This window comes from Osmerus mordax, chromosome 26 (assembly GCF_038355195.1).
Source record: "Osmerus mordax isolate fOsmMor3 chromosome 26, fOsmMor3.pri, whole genome shotgun sequence".
Classification (NCBI taxonomy): Eukaryota; Metazoa; Chordata; class Actinopteri; order Osmeriformes; family Osmeridae; genus Osmerus; species Osmerus mordax.
Genome location: NC_090075.1, coordinates 6827633 through 6842310, shown reverse-complemented (window position 1 = coordinate 6842310; position 14678 = coordinate 6827633). Strand labels below are relative to the sequence as shown.

General features: G+C 43.4%; 2 protein-coding genes across 2 annotated transcripts in view; one reads left to right on the top strand and one right to left on the bottom strand.

Annotated features, from left to right (window-relative positions):
- Window positions 1–404: 404 nt before the first annotated feature.
- LOC136935806 (protein ANKUB1-like) lies at window positions 405–4595 on the bottom strand. Its single transcript, XM_067229465.1, has 6 exons — window positions 4506–4595; window positions 3961–4104; window positions 2090–2306; window positions 1861–1975; window positions 768–1724; window positions 405–507 (listed from the first exon to the last, which is right to left on the bottom strand). The coding sequence occupies exons 1-6, from the start codon at window positions 4593–4595 to the stop codon at window positions 405–407; spliced, it is 1626 nt and encodes a 541-aa protein (XP_067085566.1).
- A 1500-nt stretch (window positions 4596–6095) lies between these two features.
- Window positions 6096–14678, top strand: part of rnf13 (ring finger protein 13) — a 28119-nt gene continuing 19536 nt past the window's right edge. Inside the window, exons 1-3 of the mRNA XM_067230139.1 lie at window positions 6096–6226; window positions 8685–8858; window positions 9083–9163. Of these exons, the coding sequence (XP_067086240.1) occupies window positions 8745–8858; window positions 9083–9163 (195 nt within the window). The 5' untranslated portion in view covers window positions 6096–6226; window positions 8685–8744. The remainder of the gene's footprint in view (window positions 6227–8684; window positions 8859–9082; window positions 9164–14678) is intronic.

The window sequence follows — 14678 nt, the reverse complement described above, 5'->3', positions numbered from 1 at the left end:
CACACATAGACCAAAACGTTGATTGATGAAATAAGACACATTAAATGGCCTTGTTTTTGTGTTTTAATTACCTCTATTTACACACATCACTGTGTGAAATTGTTCAGCTGCTACACAGAAAGGATTCAAAACTATTGATTACAACTTGACATATCTTAGGTCTTTGTCAGACCCGAACATTTGAATACTACTCAGCATGAACATTAATTTAAAGCATCATGCGTCAGCACTTAGAAACAGGTCATAGACCATTGTCAATACATCATATGCAATGATCATTATGAAAAATAATGACTTAAAAATATAGTTGTCTATGTAGTTTTACATGAAAAAAAAATTATAACTAAAGTATGGCTATTAATATTATACTTTCTCCAAAGACATTCTCTCTGTGGTCATTCAGGTTACAATAGAGGGTCTGTTTTATAGCTCATATTCTGGACACTCCTCCTGGCCAGAGTCCGAGCTACATCAAGCTGCTGTAGCCATGGTCTTTCCGTAAAGGCACTAGGAAAAAAGGAGGTATTAAACAGCTTTTTAATATCGTGGTCTGAAATGGACAAAAAAAACATATACAAGTAGATTGACAAGGAGAAAGCAATTAGACAAATTTAAATGTATTAATAACAGACTTAACCTATAATTAGGCAAATCTAAGACTAGCATAAGATTTAACTTAACACAGGAGTTAAAGTGAAATACAAGTCGATACACTACACATAAAACATACGGCCATGTGGACTAATGTATACTTAAAATAGACCAACCTGGCCATCGCCAAGCAGTATATGGCATTTTCTCTGGGAGTTCGGCCACAGTGGCGAGAGAAAGACTCCAGTGAGTTGGTGAGGATTTGGGAGGAGTTTGGAGACGCAGAGATGAACAGAGGCCTGGGATTGGTATCTCGGGAGACGGGCGGGAGTGGGACTCGGCTCTTCCATTGGCTACTGCTCTCATCCAGAACCTCATCCAATACTTTATCTTCTGCTACCTCCAATACCTTTTCTCCATGCATCCTCTTCACCCCCATTCTCTTCACATTGGCTTGACCAGCACTCATCAAAGGCAGCTTGGGTAGTTGGAGTCGTGAACCTTTAAAGGCTGTCATAGGATGAAGGTGGGATGCAGGTGTGAAACAGCTGTTGGGGGTCAGATATTGCGAGGCTTTAGGTCTCACGTCCCTTCTGGCCCTGACCACCCTTCTCTTAGGCTTGGAGGACATCTTGGGGTGGGTAAAGCCATCCACAAGAACCGTGTCCCCCACCCTGGCTCTTAACGGGCCCCATTGACCCTTGCCTCGTCTGGTGGTTACCCTCCTGTGCCCCAGCTCCACCCAGCGCTTAATCTGGAGGTACAGTCGCATGGGAAGGGACAAACCAGGCAACGACATCACCGAGCATAGCTTGGTGACCAGGTGGAGTACGCATTCTTTGTGTCCATGGCGAATGGCGATCTGCAAAGGGTCTTGGCCGTGAGAATTCCGGCAAGACAGGGTCAGAACGCTGCTGCTGATGAAGAGCTTGAGGATGAGGAGCTGGCCCCGCTCGCTCGCGACGTGCACGGGGCATTTGGTGGCGTCAGGATGGGCGGTTTGGTGGCACCATTGGCGGTAAGGGTGAACCCCCACTGGCTCCTCAGAACGCACTCCTCTCTCCAGCACCCAGTCAGCTAGGTCTAAGTGGCCCAGAGAGGCAGCTACATAGAGCGCCACCCGCAGTTGAAACCTAGAACAGCAGCAAGTTTGTTATGATGCAGGCAGTGTTACCATCTGCAAACAAGTGTGCAACCGATATGAAACATGAAGCCAAGAAAGAATGTGACTATGGTTGTGATCAACGTGCACAGTAGGGACATTCTGACCTCATCACTGGTCTCTCTTTTGAAAGATGGCGCTGGACGGTCGTTTTGTGACCCATGAGGCAGCCTCGCAGGAACTCCGCCCACCCATCCCAGGTATCCAATCGAAGCGTGGCTCCTTGGAAAAAGAGACCTTTCATTGGTCCTCACATAGATAACTTACTTCAAACACATTGGACTAATAGAAATATGACAGCTGAATTGCGCTCAATAGATACACAGCAGGCCGTACCCACTTCGATGGCATAGTCGTGAAGCCGGTTGCAGTCGTAGAGTTGAACACCACTGGGCGTGCTCAGTCTAAAAGCACCCACAGGGAGGTCACATTTGAGGGAGACCAGAGACTTGATCTTAGCCACAGATGAAGACAGGAGAAACACTGTGCTCATTATGGACATGGTCTCCCCTGTCACCCCATGCAACACTCGCACCACAGGCTTGTCTTCTTTCTAATGGACAAGGAGATAGTTACAAAGTTAGTAAATATGGGTTAGAAACTGCGAAATAACATCTCAACGGCGAGGCTGTATTTTTTCCACGCTGAAAGTATAATAATACCGTTTTTGAATGAGGAGATGGGATCTCAGATTAAAAGTTATTGAAAATGTTTACACATTTGAGATCTGCTGCCACCTTGTGGCTAAAATGTATATCCTTTTTTATACAGAATCAATGCTGCTCTGAACTCAAAAGTTATGTGTGTCCTCATACTCAAACACCTTTACTCATACACATTTAACCTAACATTGTAATGTAGACGAATGAATAGCCTGTAACAGAGATGCTTGGCAGTGTCAGTGCAAGCTCATGTCTCTTTCACTCTGTGGTTGACTCAAGTGTCAGTTTGTAAGCAGAGGGTAGGGTTGCCAAGTGATAGGACTGGAATGTGTACCATTGTAAAAAGATGGGTCTTTGTCTTGAAAAGTTATAGCATGTCTCGTCAATGGTTTTACCAAAGACCCTTACAGTCATAAAACCACTCTCTGTGAATCCGTCTCTCACAAAAGAGAGTCTGGTGCCCCTGTCTTCATAGATTAGTGTTGCGTAGGGTGACCAGACGTCCTCTTTTACCTGGACATGTCCTCTTTTCGAGACCTAAAAAATGCGTCCTGCAGGGATTCCAAAATCGTCCGGGATTTTGCCTCGTCTGATATTTGTGTTTCTCTGGGTCTTTCACAAACTAGTTATTACGCCCTTACAAGTTTTGGAAAGGTTATCTCCCTACACGTTCCACGTTTTTGCGTGAGCTCTGACAGTACACAGAACTGTCATTGGTCGACCACCTTCTCAGTGTTGCCAGATGCACGATAATTATCCTCCAAATACGATCATTTTGAGCCTTTGGTACGATACTTCGCCATTTCCAATCTGGCAACACTGAGCACCTTGCCGCCTTTGTTATCATTATTGCTTTAATATATATGAGGAGGAAAAGTGTCTTAATTTTCTTATTTTAATATGTGGCCATATAAAGAATGTATTAATTACTATTTAGAATTAGAAATTTGCTATAATTATTGCTTTAATATATGGACAAGACGTATTAAAGACATTAAACAACCACTGAAAGCCACAGAAGCACTGGACTAAATGCCACAAAAAATATATGTTTTACATTTGCACTTCGCAATTTTGTGAAGGTTCAATAAATACATGGTCATATAGCCTGTCATTTGTGTCATTTTATTTGTGATATTTGTATGCATGGTCATGGTCATGATGCGGCATGCAATACACTACCACCCCCCCACCCACCGCCCCGACAAAGTGGCCTCTTTTTCACAAACTCAAATCTGGTCACCTAGTGTTGCATAAAAGGCCTCACAGAAAACATACATATAAAACTCAACCAGGAAAGGCATGTTGATTACATTTAGTCATTTTAGCAGACGCTCTTACATTTAGTCATTTTTTTTATTACAATTCTAGGATGAGCAAAGCTGGTATAACTTAATGATGTGACATATGTCGTGAATTTCCTTGAAAATAGCTTGACGTTTTAAAAACATTTAAGGTTTTGAGTGCACCGTTCTATTGAACGAAAGTTAACAACCTAAGGAACGGATGTCTATGATGACCCAGCAGGAGAGTCCTGACTACTACCTTTATCAGGCATCGGATGGCACTGCCAGGCGTGACGCCCACATCGATTAGGGTCCAGGTGTCCTGCAGGGTAGCCCCAGCGTAGCTCAGCACCAGAAAGTGCCGTACCTGCTTGTCATCTGACAGTTGCACATGGAAGTAATCCTGCCCAACGGAGATGATTGGAAATGAATGGCTATCACGCGGACCTCCATAGACAGTCAGTGTACAGGTGCCTAACCAATGCTCAGATGTCCCATTTAGATAGTGTACCATACTGGCAGAGCCTGATACCAAATATAGAGGAGGTTTGTATTAGCTATCTGAGGTCTGAAGCTTTAGACATGTTGTAAAAGAAGATATTTAAAATTCCAGTAGCAACAACCAGCCAACACAGATTGTTTGAACTGACAATTACACATTCAGTCAAATTAGTATTAAAATTGACATAGATAGTAGAAATAAAGGTGGAGGAAAGGAAAGGCGTCTTCTTTTCAGAAGATAAGTCAACAAAGTAAAAAAGCATCATTAATATTGATAGAGGGTCCCTCTGAAGGTTTTATTACCTTGACCATCTGCTTCATGGTTCCTATGGTCTGGTCTGGAAGGACGTCGAAGGGCTCACAGGACCCTTCAAAGGCGATGAAGACCCTCATGATGGGACACGTTGTCCCCCCTCTGCCTGCCCTGCAGCTCTGACCACCCAAAAGAGTGTGTGTGGGGTGGTTGTCAGAGGTTTTCTGGGAAGGGCAGGGACAGAGGCGACTCTGTAGTAGTTTGGGCCTCTCATCACAGTTTAAGGGGGGTTACATGTGTCTTCCCATTGTATTCATGTGTATATGGTCTCTCTTTTATGTCAACCATCGCTCCCACTATGATCCTATCTCTCTCTCTCTCTCTCTCTCTCTCTCTCTCTCTCTCTCGCCTACACACTAAAGTTAAATAAGCTCAAAGAAAGAAAGACTCGAGCTATTGGGCAAACAGCAATTGTCCTTTTTAACACGAAATAATGGATTGTGACGTGGACCAACAGACTCACATCTTGTATAATACCATTCTACAGATTAAGTAGCCAAGTACTACAGATATTATGTTATCGCTTTTTATTTTGATCATTGCTTGTCAGATGACCAACTGAAGTACAGCACATGTCCACAGTCCCCGTTGCAAGGAGCTGATTACTATATTGTAGCTATAAAACATGATAAGGGTGGAGAGGAGAAGGTAACCTACACCATCAAATCGGCCAGTCCTCTTGTCCAAATTCAGGTTACACAAAATTGCACTAAAACTCTTTTTATAATGTTAGAGAACTTCAGGAAAATCAGGATACAGAGAACTTTTCAAGAATACTGTATGCGGGAAATGTACCCACTGATATCCCACATTAATTATTTTGTTGTTGTTGACAATGTGGCTACTTGTATTCTATACTGTACAGTGTATTAAAAGGTTTAAGTATTAAGGTTGCTTTTGAAGCAGAAATGGGTTTAACATGAGGATTGCTCTATTTCAGGTCATCTGAATGAGTTGTGTTAAGTTTCTATGGCAACATAGCTGGCGAACAGAACAATGATTGGACATGAGGTTTTTCACTTTATGGTAATTCATAAGACTCAAGACTCTTGTGGAGGAAAACAAATTAATTGTAGCAGGGCTAGGAAGACTCGCAGAAGCCACGCAGAAAAATGTTGGCTTTCTCAAAAGAGTTTTCTTAATATTAAATTGACATTGCAAAAGAGACCGAGTCTTGATATGAAAGATCTAAAAAGTGTCCCATAAACTTGCTACAGAGGGCGTTAGCGTTTAAGCGAGGAATATGTATGCAAGCGTTCACTTTGGAAACAAATACTAACATATTGTGCTATTTCCTTTTGCCCTTTTAGCTGGTCAACCGATCACAAAAAAAGTGCCTTTTGAATAGTGTATAAACAATTTATATATATATTTTTTTTTCTATCGAGATATGAATGTGAGCGACTGTTTTCGTTAATGCATCATGTGGATATGTTTACCCACAGGACACTTCCGGAATAGTTGGATTGAAGTCTATAACTTCCAATCAGCAACCAAGACATTGATGGGGGCGTGTGCAGATAGAGGAAGTTTGAGCTCACATGAAGAAGCTAGCGAAAGGATTACTGTTGATATTCTGTCGCACTGACCTGTCAAGAAAACGGCATGAAGTTCTTACAATTCTTGGCTAAAATACACATATAAAGTAAACGATTACAGTGTCCATAGTCGTTATAGTTTGTTACAACAAGTGAACACATTGGATATAAAGGTAAGGGCCCACAATCTGTGTGACTAATTCATCCCTGCTAGCCAGCCAACGTTTGGTAGTAACACTAGTAGATACGCGTTAACTAGCAATACTAGCTCTACCCTTGTGTGCCCGTAGTAATGCATACTTAGAACTATCTAGAATAGCATGTCGAATTTTGGTTAGCAACTGTACACTAGTGTTGTACAGTACACATTCAAGCACTGTCATGTTGCCATGCCATCGAGGTGTAGTAAATCGGGCCTAATGTATAGCTAACTAGATAGCGAGCTGAATCAGATGCCAAATGGCTATGGTCATTTGATTTGGCATGTATGGTTTTAGCGTTTGCTCGAGGGTAGCTCTTACATAATGGCACTTTTAAGTGAGATATGCATAATGTTAGCTATCTTAACAGCTATTCCATGGTCTCTTCATAGTCGTCAATCGCTGTTTTAAAGAAATATCAAGTTAAGTGAAATACATGTTTGTACATTTGTCACATACATCAGGCCACAAGGGTTAAGCCAGGACCGACCGGATCCTTTGACAGCTGACCCCTTTTTTTTTTCTTTTTTACTTCGTGGCTCACTTTTTCGTCGTGAAGTGCTGAGAGTAGGGAGCATATTTCAAAATAACGGTCCCAGTGACTGCATAGTTAACAGGCGACCCAGAATGTATTCAATTGTTTAGGGTTGACAGGATACAGGTGACAGGATGTGTCATAACTGCAGATGTGTAATCATAAAAACCACCCCCATTCTCCTAAGTGAAAGGACTAGCAATAGTCCTTTCTGTGTATGCCTTCTAAGCATACATAGACGGCATTTGTTACAAGGCTGTCACTGAGGCAAGGCATTAGGGATGGAGTGGGTGGTAGACCCTCTTATGTAATCTAAATCTCTGCTGAGTGCAGATGTGAAGCTATGTTGATTGGTAGTGAGGAGTGCAGATGTTTGGCAAGCCTACTTTGTGGAATAGGGCAGTTAGTACAAAACAGGTTGGTCATTTGGCAATATTTCTGTTGATTATTTGTGGCCATTTGAGTCATAAGTCTTATTGTCATTTAGCCTAAGTCATACATTAATTTGGTTATTTCAACTGTTGATTATAACAAGTTTGGCAAGGTGTGATCTCGACCCAGTTTTAGTCTGGCTCCTGGCAACGTCCTTCAGGTTCAACCACCAAAGCCTATGTGGAATGGAACCTTCTGGATTGGTAAATTGACATCCAGGCCACATTTTGAGTCAGATATGTGTGGCAGATAATTCAAATTGAAGGCAGATTCTCAAATTTGTCATGATGTGACAGTAATCAATTTTGTTGGTTACAACCATAGCAGATGACCTCAGCCGCACATGCATGTGTGTCAGTTTCGGTCACAGGAGAAGTTTGGAATGTTTGGAAAGTTTGGCCTGTTTCACAATGACTACTAAACAAGTTTCATGTACACTGTCCTGTCGAATTTCTGCCCTTAACAGCCACGTAAAATTTAATAACTAAGGCTATGCCCCTGTTTCCATGGTATTGCGCATTGGCTGAAAGCATCATTTTTTTTACATCCAGGTGTTGTATGAAAAATATAACAATAACACCTATTATGTCTTAATTAATACGCACCAGTCCTAGTCAGGAGGATGTGTTAAAGCTGTGTGTGTTAAGGCTTTCTACACCTCATGACAGGACCAGTGAAATGTCATGCTGTAGGACCCAACGTTGCTCTGCTTAGGTCACACACACACGCGCACACACACGGAACAAATTCTGGGCTTAGTCCTCCTCGGGACCAAACAGTCTCTGACTTCAAACAAACTGGCCTGGCCAGTGAGGCAGTAAAGCAGAAGGGAGGAGGGCCATGCCCTCTGGTGAATGTGTATGAGAGGGGGCAGCGGAGCGGGCCGAGCCCTGACAGGCCTCATGATGGGTGGGAAATGTGTGCTGGGGAACCGGAGCACTAATGAAAATGACTGGTAAAAGGCCAAACCTCTCTTTGCTCTCCCACTCTCTCTCTCTCTCTTTCTCTGTCTCTCTCTGTCTCTCTCTCTGTCTCTCTCTTTCACTCTCTCCTTCCAGCCAGCCATTTGCCTTCGATTAGAGTGGCCATTTGCCTTCGATTAGCACCACATTCCCCACCCTGTTGATTTAATTGGAGGAAGAGAGCTCAGAGAAGGGAATATTTACCTCACTCCAGACCGAACTATACGAGGAAACACATTTGTGGGGAAATTCTGTTTCGGCTCACCTCACTCTTCATGCATGTTTCCCTGACTGTGTATCAGGGGAGTCAGATGGCTGAGCGGTTAGGGAATCGGGTTATTAATCACAAGTTTGCAGAATGGTTCGATTCCCGGCCGTGCAAAATTATGTTGTGTCCTTCACCTTACTTGCCTCGGGTAAATGTCCCCGTACTTACTGTAAGACTGATAAGATAAATGACAACATGTAAATGTATGTAAATGTGGCCACGTTGGTCTCACAGGTGTGAACTGGTCTGTTGCCGGGCAGACTGTGTGGCTGACTGGCACAGCGGAATGCAAAGATGCTGCTCTCCTTGGGGATGCTGATGTTGTCCGCCACGCAGATCTACACCATCTTCACCGTGCAGCTCTTCGCTTTCCTCAACCTGCTGCCTGTGGAGGCTGACATCTCTGCCGTGAGTGTCCACACACTCATACAGACATAGACATGTGCACACAGACACACACACACCTACAAACTAAAGAGACAGACGGGCAAGCGAGAGCAGAGACACACACACCTGTACAACTGACCACCTTTCAACTTTCACCCAGATATGAACCCACAATGGTTGGCAGTTTGTTTTCCAACGTATTCGAGGATAGTTCCTGTGAGGTTATCTATTTGTTTCTCTTTCAGTACTCATTCGACAACAAAACGGGGAACTTTGATGACCTGCCTGCACGATTTGGATACCGGCTGCCCAGCGACGGATTGAAGGTGGGCACTAGATGTCAAAACTTGTCCGGGGTTCAAGGTCTTATTCATCGTCACCAGGGTGAATACACTGGCAAACCCCTACAAATAATTCCAAACCCTTACCTTGTCAGTTGTTTATCATAACATTTTCAGTAGAACGTATTCAACTGAGTTGAAGAACTTTCCAGATGTATTTCCGTTCTGCTGCGTTCGGCTGGAGGAACTGACTGGTCACCATAGAGATGTGAAAGTGTGTTTTTAAACTTTTTGTAACAATTGAAATAATCAAGTATCCATGTTTTGTCCCTTATACACTGGAGGTGTGAATTTTCACTGATCTTTTGATTCGCTTACGATTATCATTTCTTCGATTCGATTACTCGATGCATCACGATGTGTCAAATACATTTTTCTATGAAAGCCATATAGGATATTTGACTTGACAGAATGCATTAAGATACTGTATAGTTCAATATAATACAGATTTCTATATTACTTCATATGGTTATGTTTTCATCCAAAAATACTAGTGAGATATAATTTTTTTTTTTTATTTAACAAAGTCTGAACACAACAGACAGCATTATTAGCAGTATTGAAAACAGAGTTGCATCAATCCTCGGAGTTGCTGGTCCAGAGTTTGCGTTTTCCGCGGCAGGTGTTGTTGCTAGCAACTCAGGATGGAAACGGCTAACGTGATTCCTAAAGTTGGTAGTGTTCCCAACGTGTGTGACAGGCTTTGCATATCGCATGTGATGTTTCCAGTCTGTGCTTCCCAGCCTGTTGGTAAAATCCCAAATGAAGTTCCATATCTCAGCTTTTAAAACGCTTGAAACGTTTTTAAAGACGACCTCACAACCACCCTCAGCCATTTTGCTGTGGCACGTATGCGAATCGCAACGAATGACGTTGTAAGGTAAATGAGACCCAGATGAGACTAGAGTCTATCATAGGTCTAGATTAAATGGGTTAGTCTACTGAGAATGCTATTTTTCATTTGAATGTTTATGCCTCAGCATTGCGATGCATCGATTATTCAATATATTATATATATCTATATATAATATTTAATTTAAACGCCTCTATTATACACCCTAAAACCCTCATCCAAACTGTTCCTTCCTGCACACTTCGTTTTAAAGCCCTGTCTTGGTCATGAGTTCAGTCCTCCGTTATCTTAGCTTGAGGTCCAGGAGGCTACATCACAGTAGCGTTCTCTGTGCTCGCATCCTGACCTCGGCTCTCTGATGGGCTCTCTGATGAGCTCACATGTTGTCGAGGTTCCCACTTACTGTTGACCCCCACACAGCTGGCTGGAATGAGTCATGTCTGTACTTCTAAGCCCCACCATTGTGTTTCTCGTGCACACTCGCACGAACACACGCTCCTCACACACTGACGAATGGCTTGTTCTTTGCTAGGATAGATTTTTAGTTGTCTGTGAATGTTTTTGTGGAATGTTTTGAGGTGGTTTGGTATGCAGCACTGTACAGTTTGTTGCTGTGAAATGTAGACATCTTCTTCAAGTCGCTTGCTTTTCAATTTGTTGGAGATTCCCAGACACGAGGATTACTGTTTACACTCAACACTAGTTTGTTTGTCACCTTAAACATTTCACATGTATATGTCATTCATTTAGCCCACACTTTTATCTGAAGAGACATACAAATAGTGCTTATAGAAAACAGAATAGCAAGGTCAGAAGTGCATAGTTCTTCTAACAGTATTTCAGCAGTCAGTCAAGAAACAGTTGGCCATGTATTTACTAGCCACAGTGCAAAGTAACCTCATCTCAGCGAGCAAGCATGGTACACCATACATGTACACAACCACGCGCATGCACACCAACGAATAGCCTGTAGTTCTTTGCAGGATTGTAATGGCCTCGAAATAGATGTTGGTTCATGTTTTTGAGGGGTGGTTAAACCTCATAATGCAACACTCAACCCTGGTTTGTGTTCCTAGTACAGTTTGCACTCAACACTAGTTTTGCTAGGAAATCACAGTCCGTAGGAAACCACCCACAGATCATCTTTAACTTCCTTTCACTGCTGTTTGGTATTTTCCTAAACTTAAATAACTACGTAAAGTAGGTACAGGTAGTTCAAGTGTTTTAGTTCTTACAGAAAAACCCTTTTGCTCCGAAAACCCCTTGAGCTCATAAGTAGGGCTGTTTGTTGGGTTTAGACAAAATGCATTTCTTTCTCCTTTTTTCTTTTTTTTGTATAAATGTCTCGTACTGAGACATTTATAGTCTCCAGAGGCCAGTGCCACCAACTGCTGCTGTGACAAAGTGCTCTCCACAGGAGTGTGTGCTTGTATACGTGTGTAATAGCATCTTGACAGGGCACAGTACTAACCGGGGAGTTAAGCCTCACCTCCTGAGTTCTGGCAAAGAGCAAAGGGTCACGTCTGTCGCCGTGTGTGTGTGTGTGTACGCGCACAGCCTGCCAGGCTTACGTAAGATCCTATGCATGGGTTATGAAACTTGAGCGACTGGGGTTTTCGCTATTCTCTTTCTGCATCTCTCACTCTCACTCACTCATTAACTTCCTTTGTCCGTCTCCATACCCGACTTCGCTCTGGCCGAAGCCCTCTGGCTCACTCTTTGTGCCACCCCCCTCTTCTCCTTTCCTCGCTCCCCCTCTCACTGGAGCCTGGCCCAGACCTTTCTCCACCCCCCTCCAAACCTTTGGAAAGCCCCCTTGGAAAGGCCAGCATCCGAATGGTTCGTCGCGGTCTGATGTTGTGTGTCTGATCCTCAGGATTCTCTCTCAAATGGCACCACAACACAGCCTGTGAAGGCCAAACTGGAGTTTCAGTGGTTGTGGTCGCGGTCAGGTCAGGTTTTTGAGTTTATTTGTCAGATGCAGCAGGTATGTGTTTGGCCCGCAAACGCCTGCTGCCGCCCTGCCACCGTTCAGACCCTCTGCCCTTCAATGCCAGCTAAGGGCGCCTAATCTGTCCTGACCCCGGAATCTGCAACTGGCTGCATTATAATCCCAACAATCCGGCGTTCCCCCCCCCCCCCCCCCCCCCCCATCCTTCCGTGCAGGACTGGTTTAGGTCCACTTTCCGCCACTGAAGAATGGAAGATAAAGACAAGGATTGGGACACCGTTTTATTTTTATTTTTTGCAGTTGTGTAATCTTCCAAATCCACCACTTTGCTTAAAAGGATCTAACAGGCACAGGTGCTCTAACGAATAGCCGTGCATGTATGAGATCAGCCCTCTGTAACCAACCCAGTGACTATATTAGGCAAACCTTTAATAGATCTACCCGTAATAGATCTACTGAAGTTTGGCAACAAATCTTCAATACAGCCTGCAGCCAGATCTGGAATCACAAGATGGTTCAGACTTGTTTGTAAGTTGTAATGTTCTTCTTGGGTGCCTGCATGGTCTTAGAAACGGCCCCTCCTTTTTGCCTGGTCCGAGATGATGGGGGAAAGTTCCAGATAACCCCTTGGCTAGTCTTCAGAACATTCGGCATTCATAGGATCTGGAACAAAACTTGTCTTGTGTTCTTTTCAATCTTAACTGTCTTCTAAGTTCATTCCCAACCCCCCCCCTTTCCCTTAATTTCTGAAGAAATTACTTGAGAAAACATCCAAACCTCATGGCATCACAAGGACCTCTGTAATGTTTGGCAGTGTTTGCGCGGAGAGCGTTTCATCCGTCCGCATGAACAGGGTGAATCTTTGAGGGAAGTCCTATTTAAATACAGCACAGAATCGTTTGTTAGGTTTGGAAGAACTAGCACCCGAGTGCCTAAAAGAAAGCATTTAATCATGCCAAGTATTTTGATGCCACTGCCAGCCAAGCGAAGTGTCTTTTATGTTGTACAATTAACCCAAAGGGTTAAAAACCTGCTTCCCCTTTCTCAGTGAACCACGGTTTTGCCTCCTTTTAATGATGTTTATTTGGCAGGATCAGCCATATGGGCAGATTCTGTGTGAAACCGCTGTGCGAAGAGGCCTTGAAAGCAGTCCTGTGAGAAATCTCTGTCCCTGCCCATTCGTCAAAGACATCGGAGTGTGATAAGGCTGGTTCTGCTGATGGCTTTGCTTATCTGTCGACCCCGGGCAGCCTCCCATTCACCTTTTGTTAATTTGGCGGCTTTTTCAGAGGAATTAATCCAGTAAGTAATTAAAGCCTTGAAAGTTTTGCAGACGGGCTCCAAGCTTATTTAGGCTCGGGCTAATACATGCGAGGAGATTTCCTGTGTTGCCATTTGAAGTCTGTGTTTGCCGGAGATAGCTACCCATGAGTACTGGAAGAAACGGTGCCTTGTTTTTTTTTTTGTTTTTTTTTAAAGGGAACAGGAAACACGGTGTCATATCCTGTCGCATGCTCTGGGTTTGGTATCGAAGGGAAACTGCAAGCAGCGGGGTTTCGCCTATGGATGTGGCCTTGGCTAGGTCTGTGTATCTTTGCCTGACCTAACGCGGGGGCAAGGCTGAGGCCTTGACTTGGACTGGGAGCTAGGACGGACTGAGTTGTGTGGGATTACCTTAGGCTACAGTTGTTTTCTCAGACAGCTCTAACCGCCAGACAAGCTGAACAGACACTTGCTAATGCACACACTGGTCTTTTGAGGAATCTTTGTCATTGATAGAAAAGTGACTTTAGGATCAAGCTTTTGTAGGTGGTATTACTCATTCGTGTTATTGGGACATAGGCCTTAAACATTCAGTTCATTATGAACACAATTTGTTGATAGCATAACATTCTGGATTAGGTCCATTTGACTCATTTTTTACATAAACGTGACCAACGAACATATTTCAAAATCTTGTCTAGTAGTTAATATGCTGTACCTTACGTTACTTGGTTTTACCCGCTGCATTTTCCTGTCATTCTCAGATAGACCTGATGTTTTCTTTTTCGTTTGCGGAGCCGCACAGGACACGTTTCTTGGCCTACTTCTCCTGAATCCCCCTCTCAGATTCTGGCTTGAGGCCTGGCTATGACTTTAGGACGACCCAGTAACCAGCCACTAGCTTTGCCGTTGAGCTAGAGAATTCTCTTAAGACTCCTTGAAGAAATGCAAGGCCTATTCATGATTTAAATATGATCCCCCAAGTGATGCTTTCGATTATAATGTGGAACACAGAGTAGAACCTTCCACTGTAATCAAAATTCGGGCCACGTTCCAATCTGGATACTTTGGTATGAAGTGATTTTAACCCTTGTGTTATCTTCGGGTCATTCTGACCCATCAGTCATTGTGACCCACCGTCGTATTGCGACAGATTTACCGCATACAAAGACTAAGTGAAGCATTTTCTTTTAACAGCTAGGCTGTCTCAGACCCCCCACATTGCAAAGGTTAAAAGAAAATTATTTTAATTTGTTTTTGTATTGGGTAAAATTGGGTAAACACAACGATGGTTCGTTATGAACCTTTGGGTCATGTGACCCGAAGACAGCACAAGGGTTAAACCCAGAAGCACTGTTTGGAAATCCAAGTTTGGCATGAAACTACAAAAAAGAACACACCTTAGGAAGGATGAGTTAACAAGATATTTCATT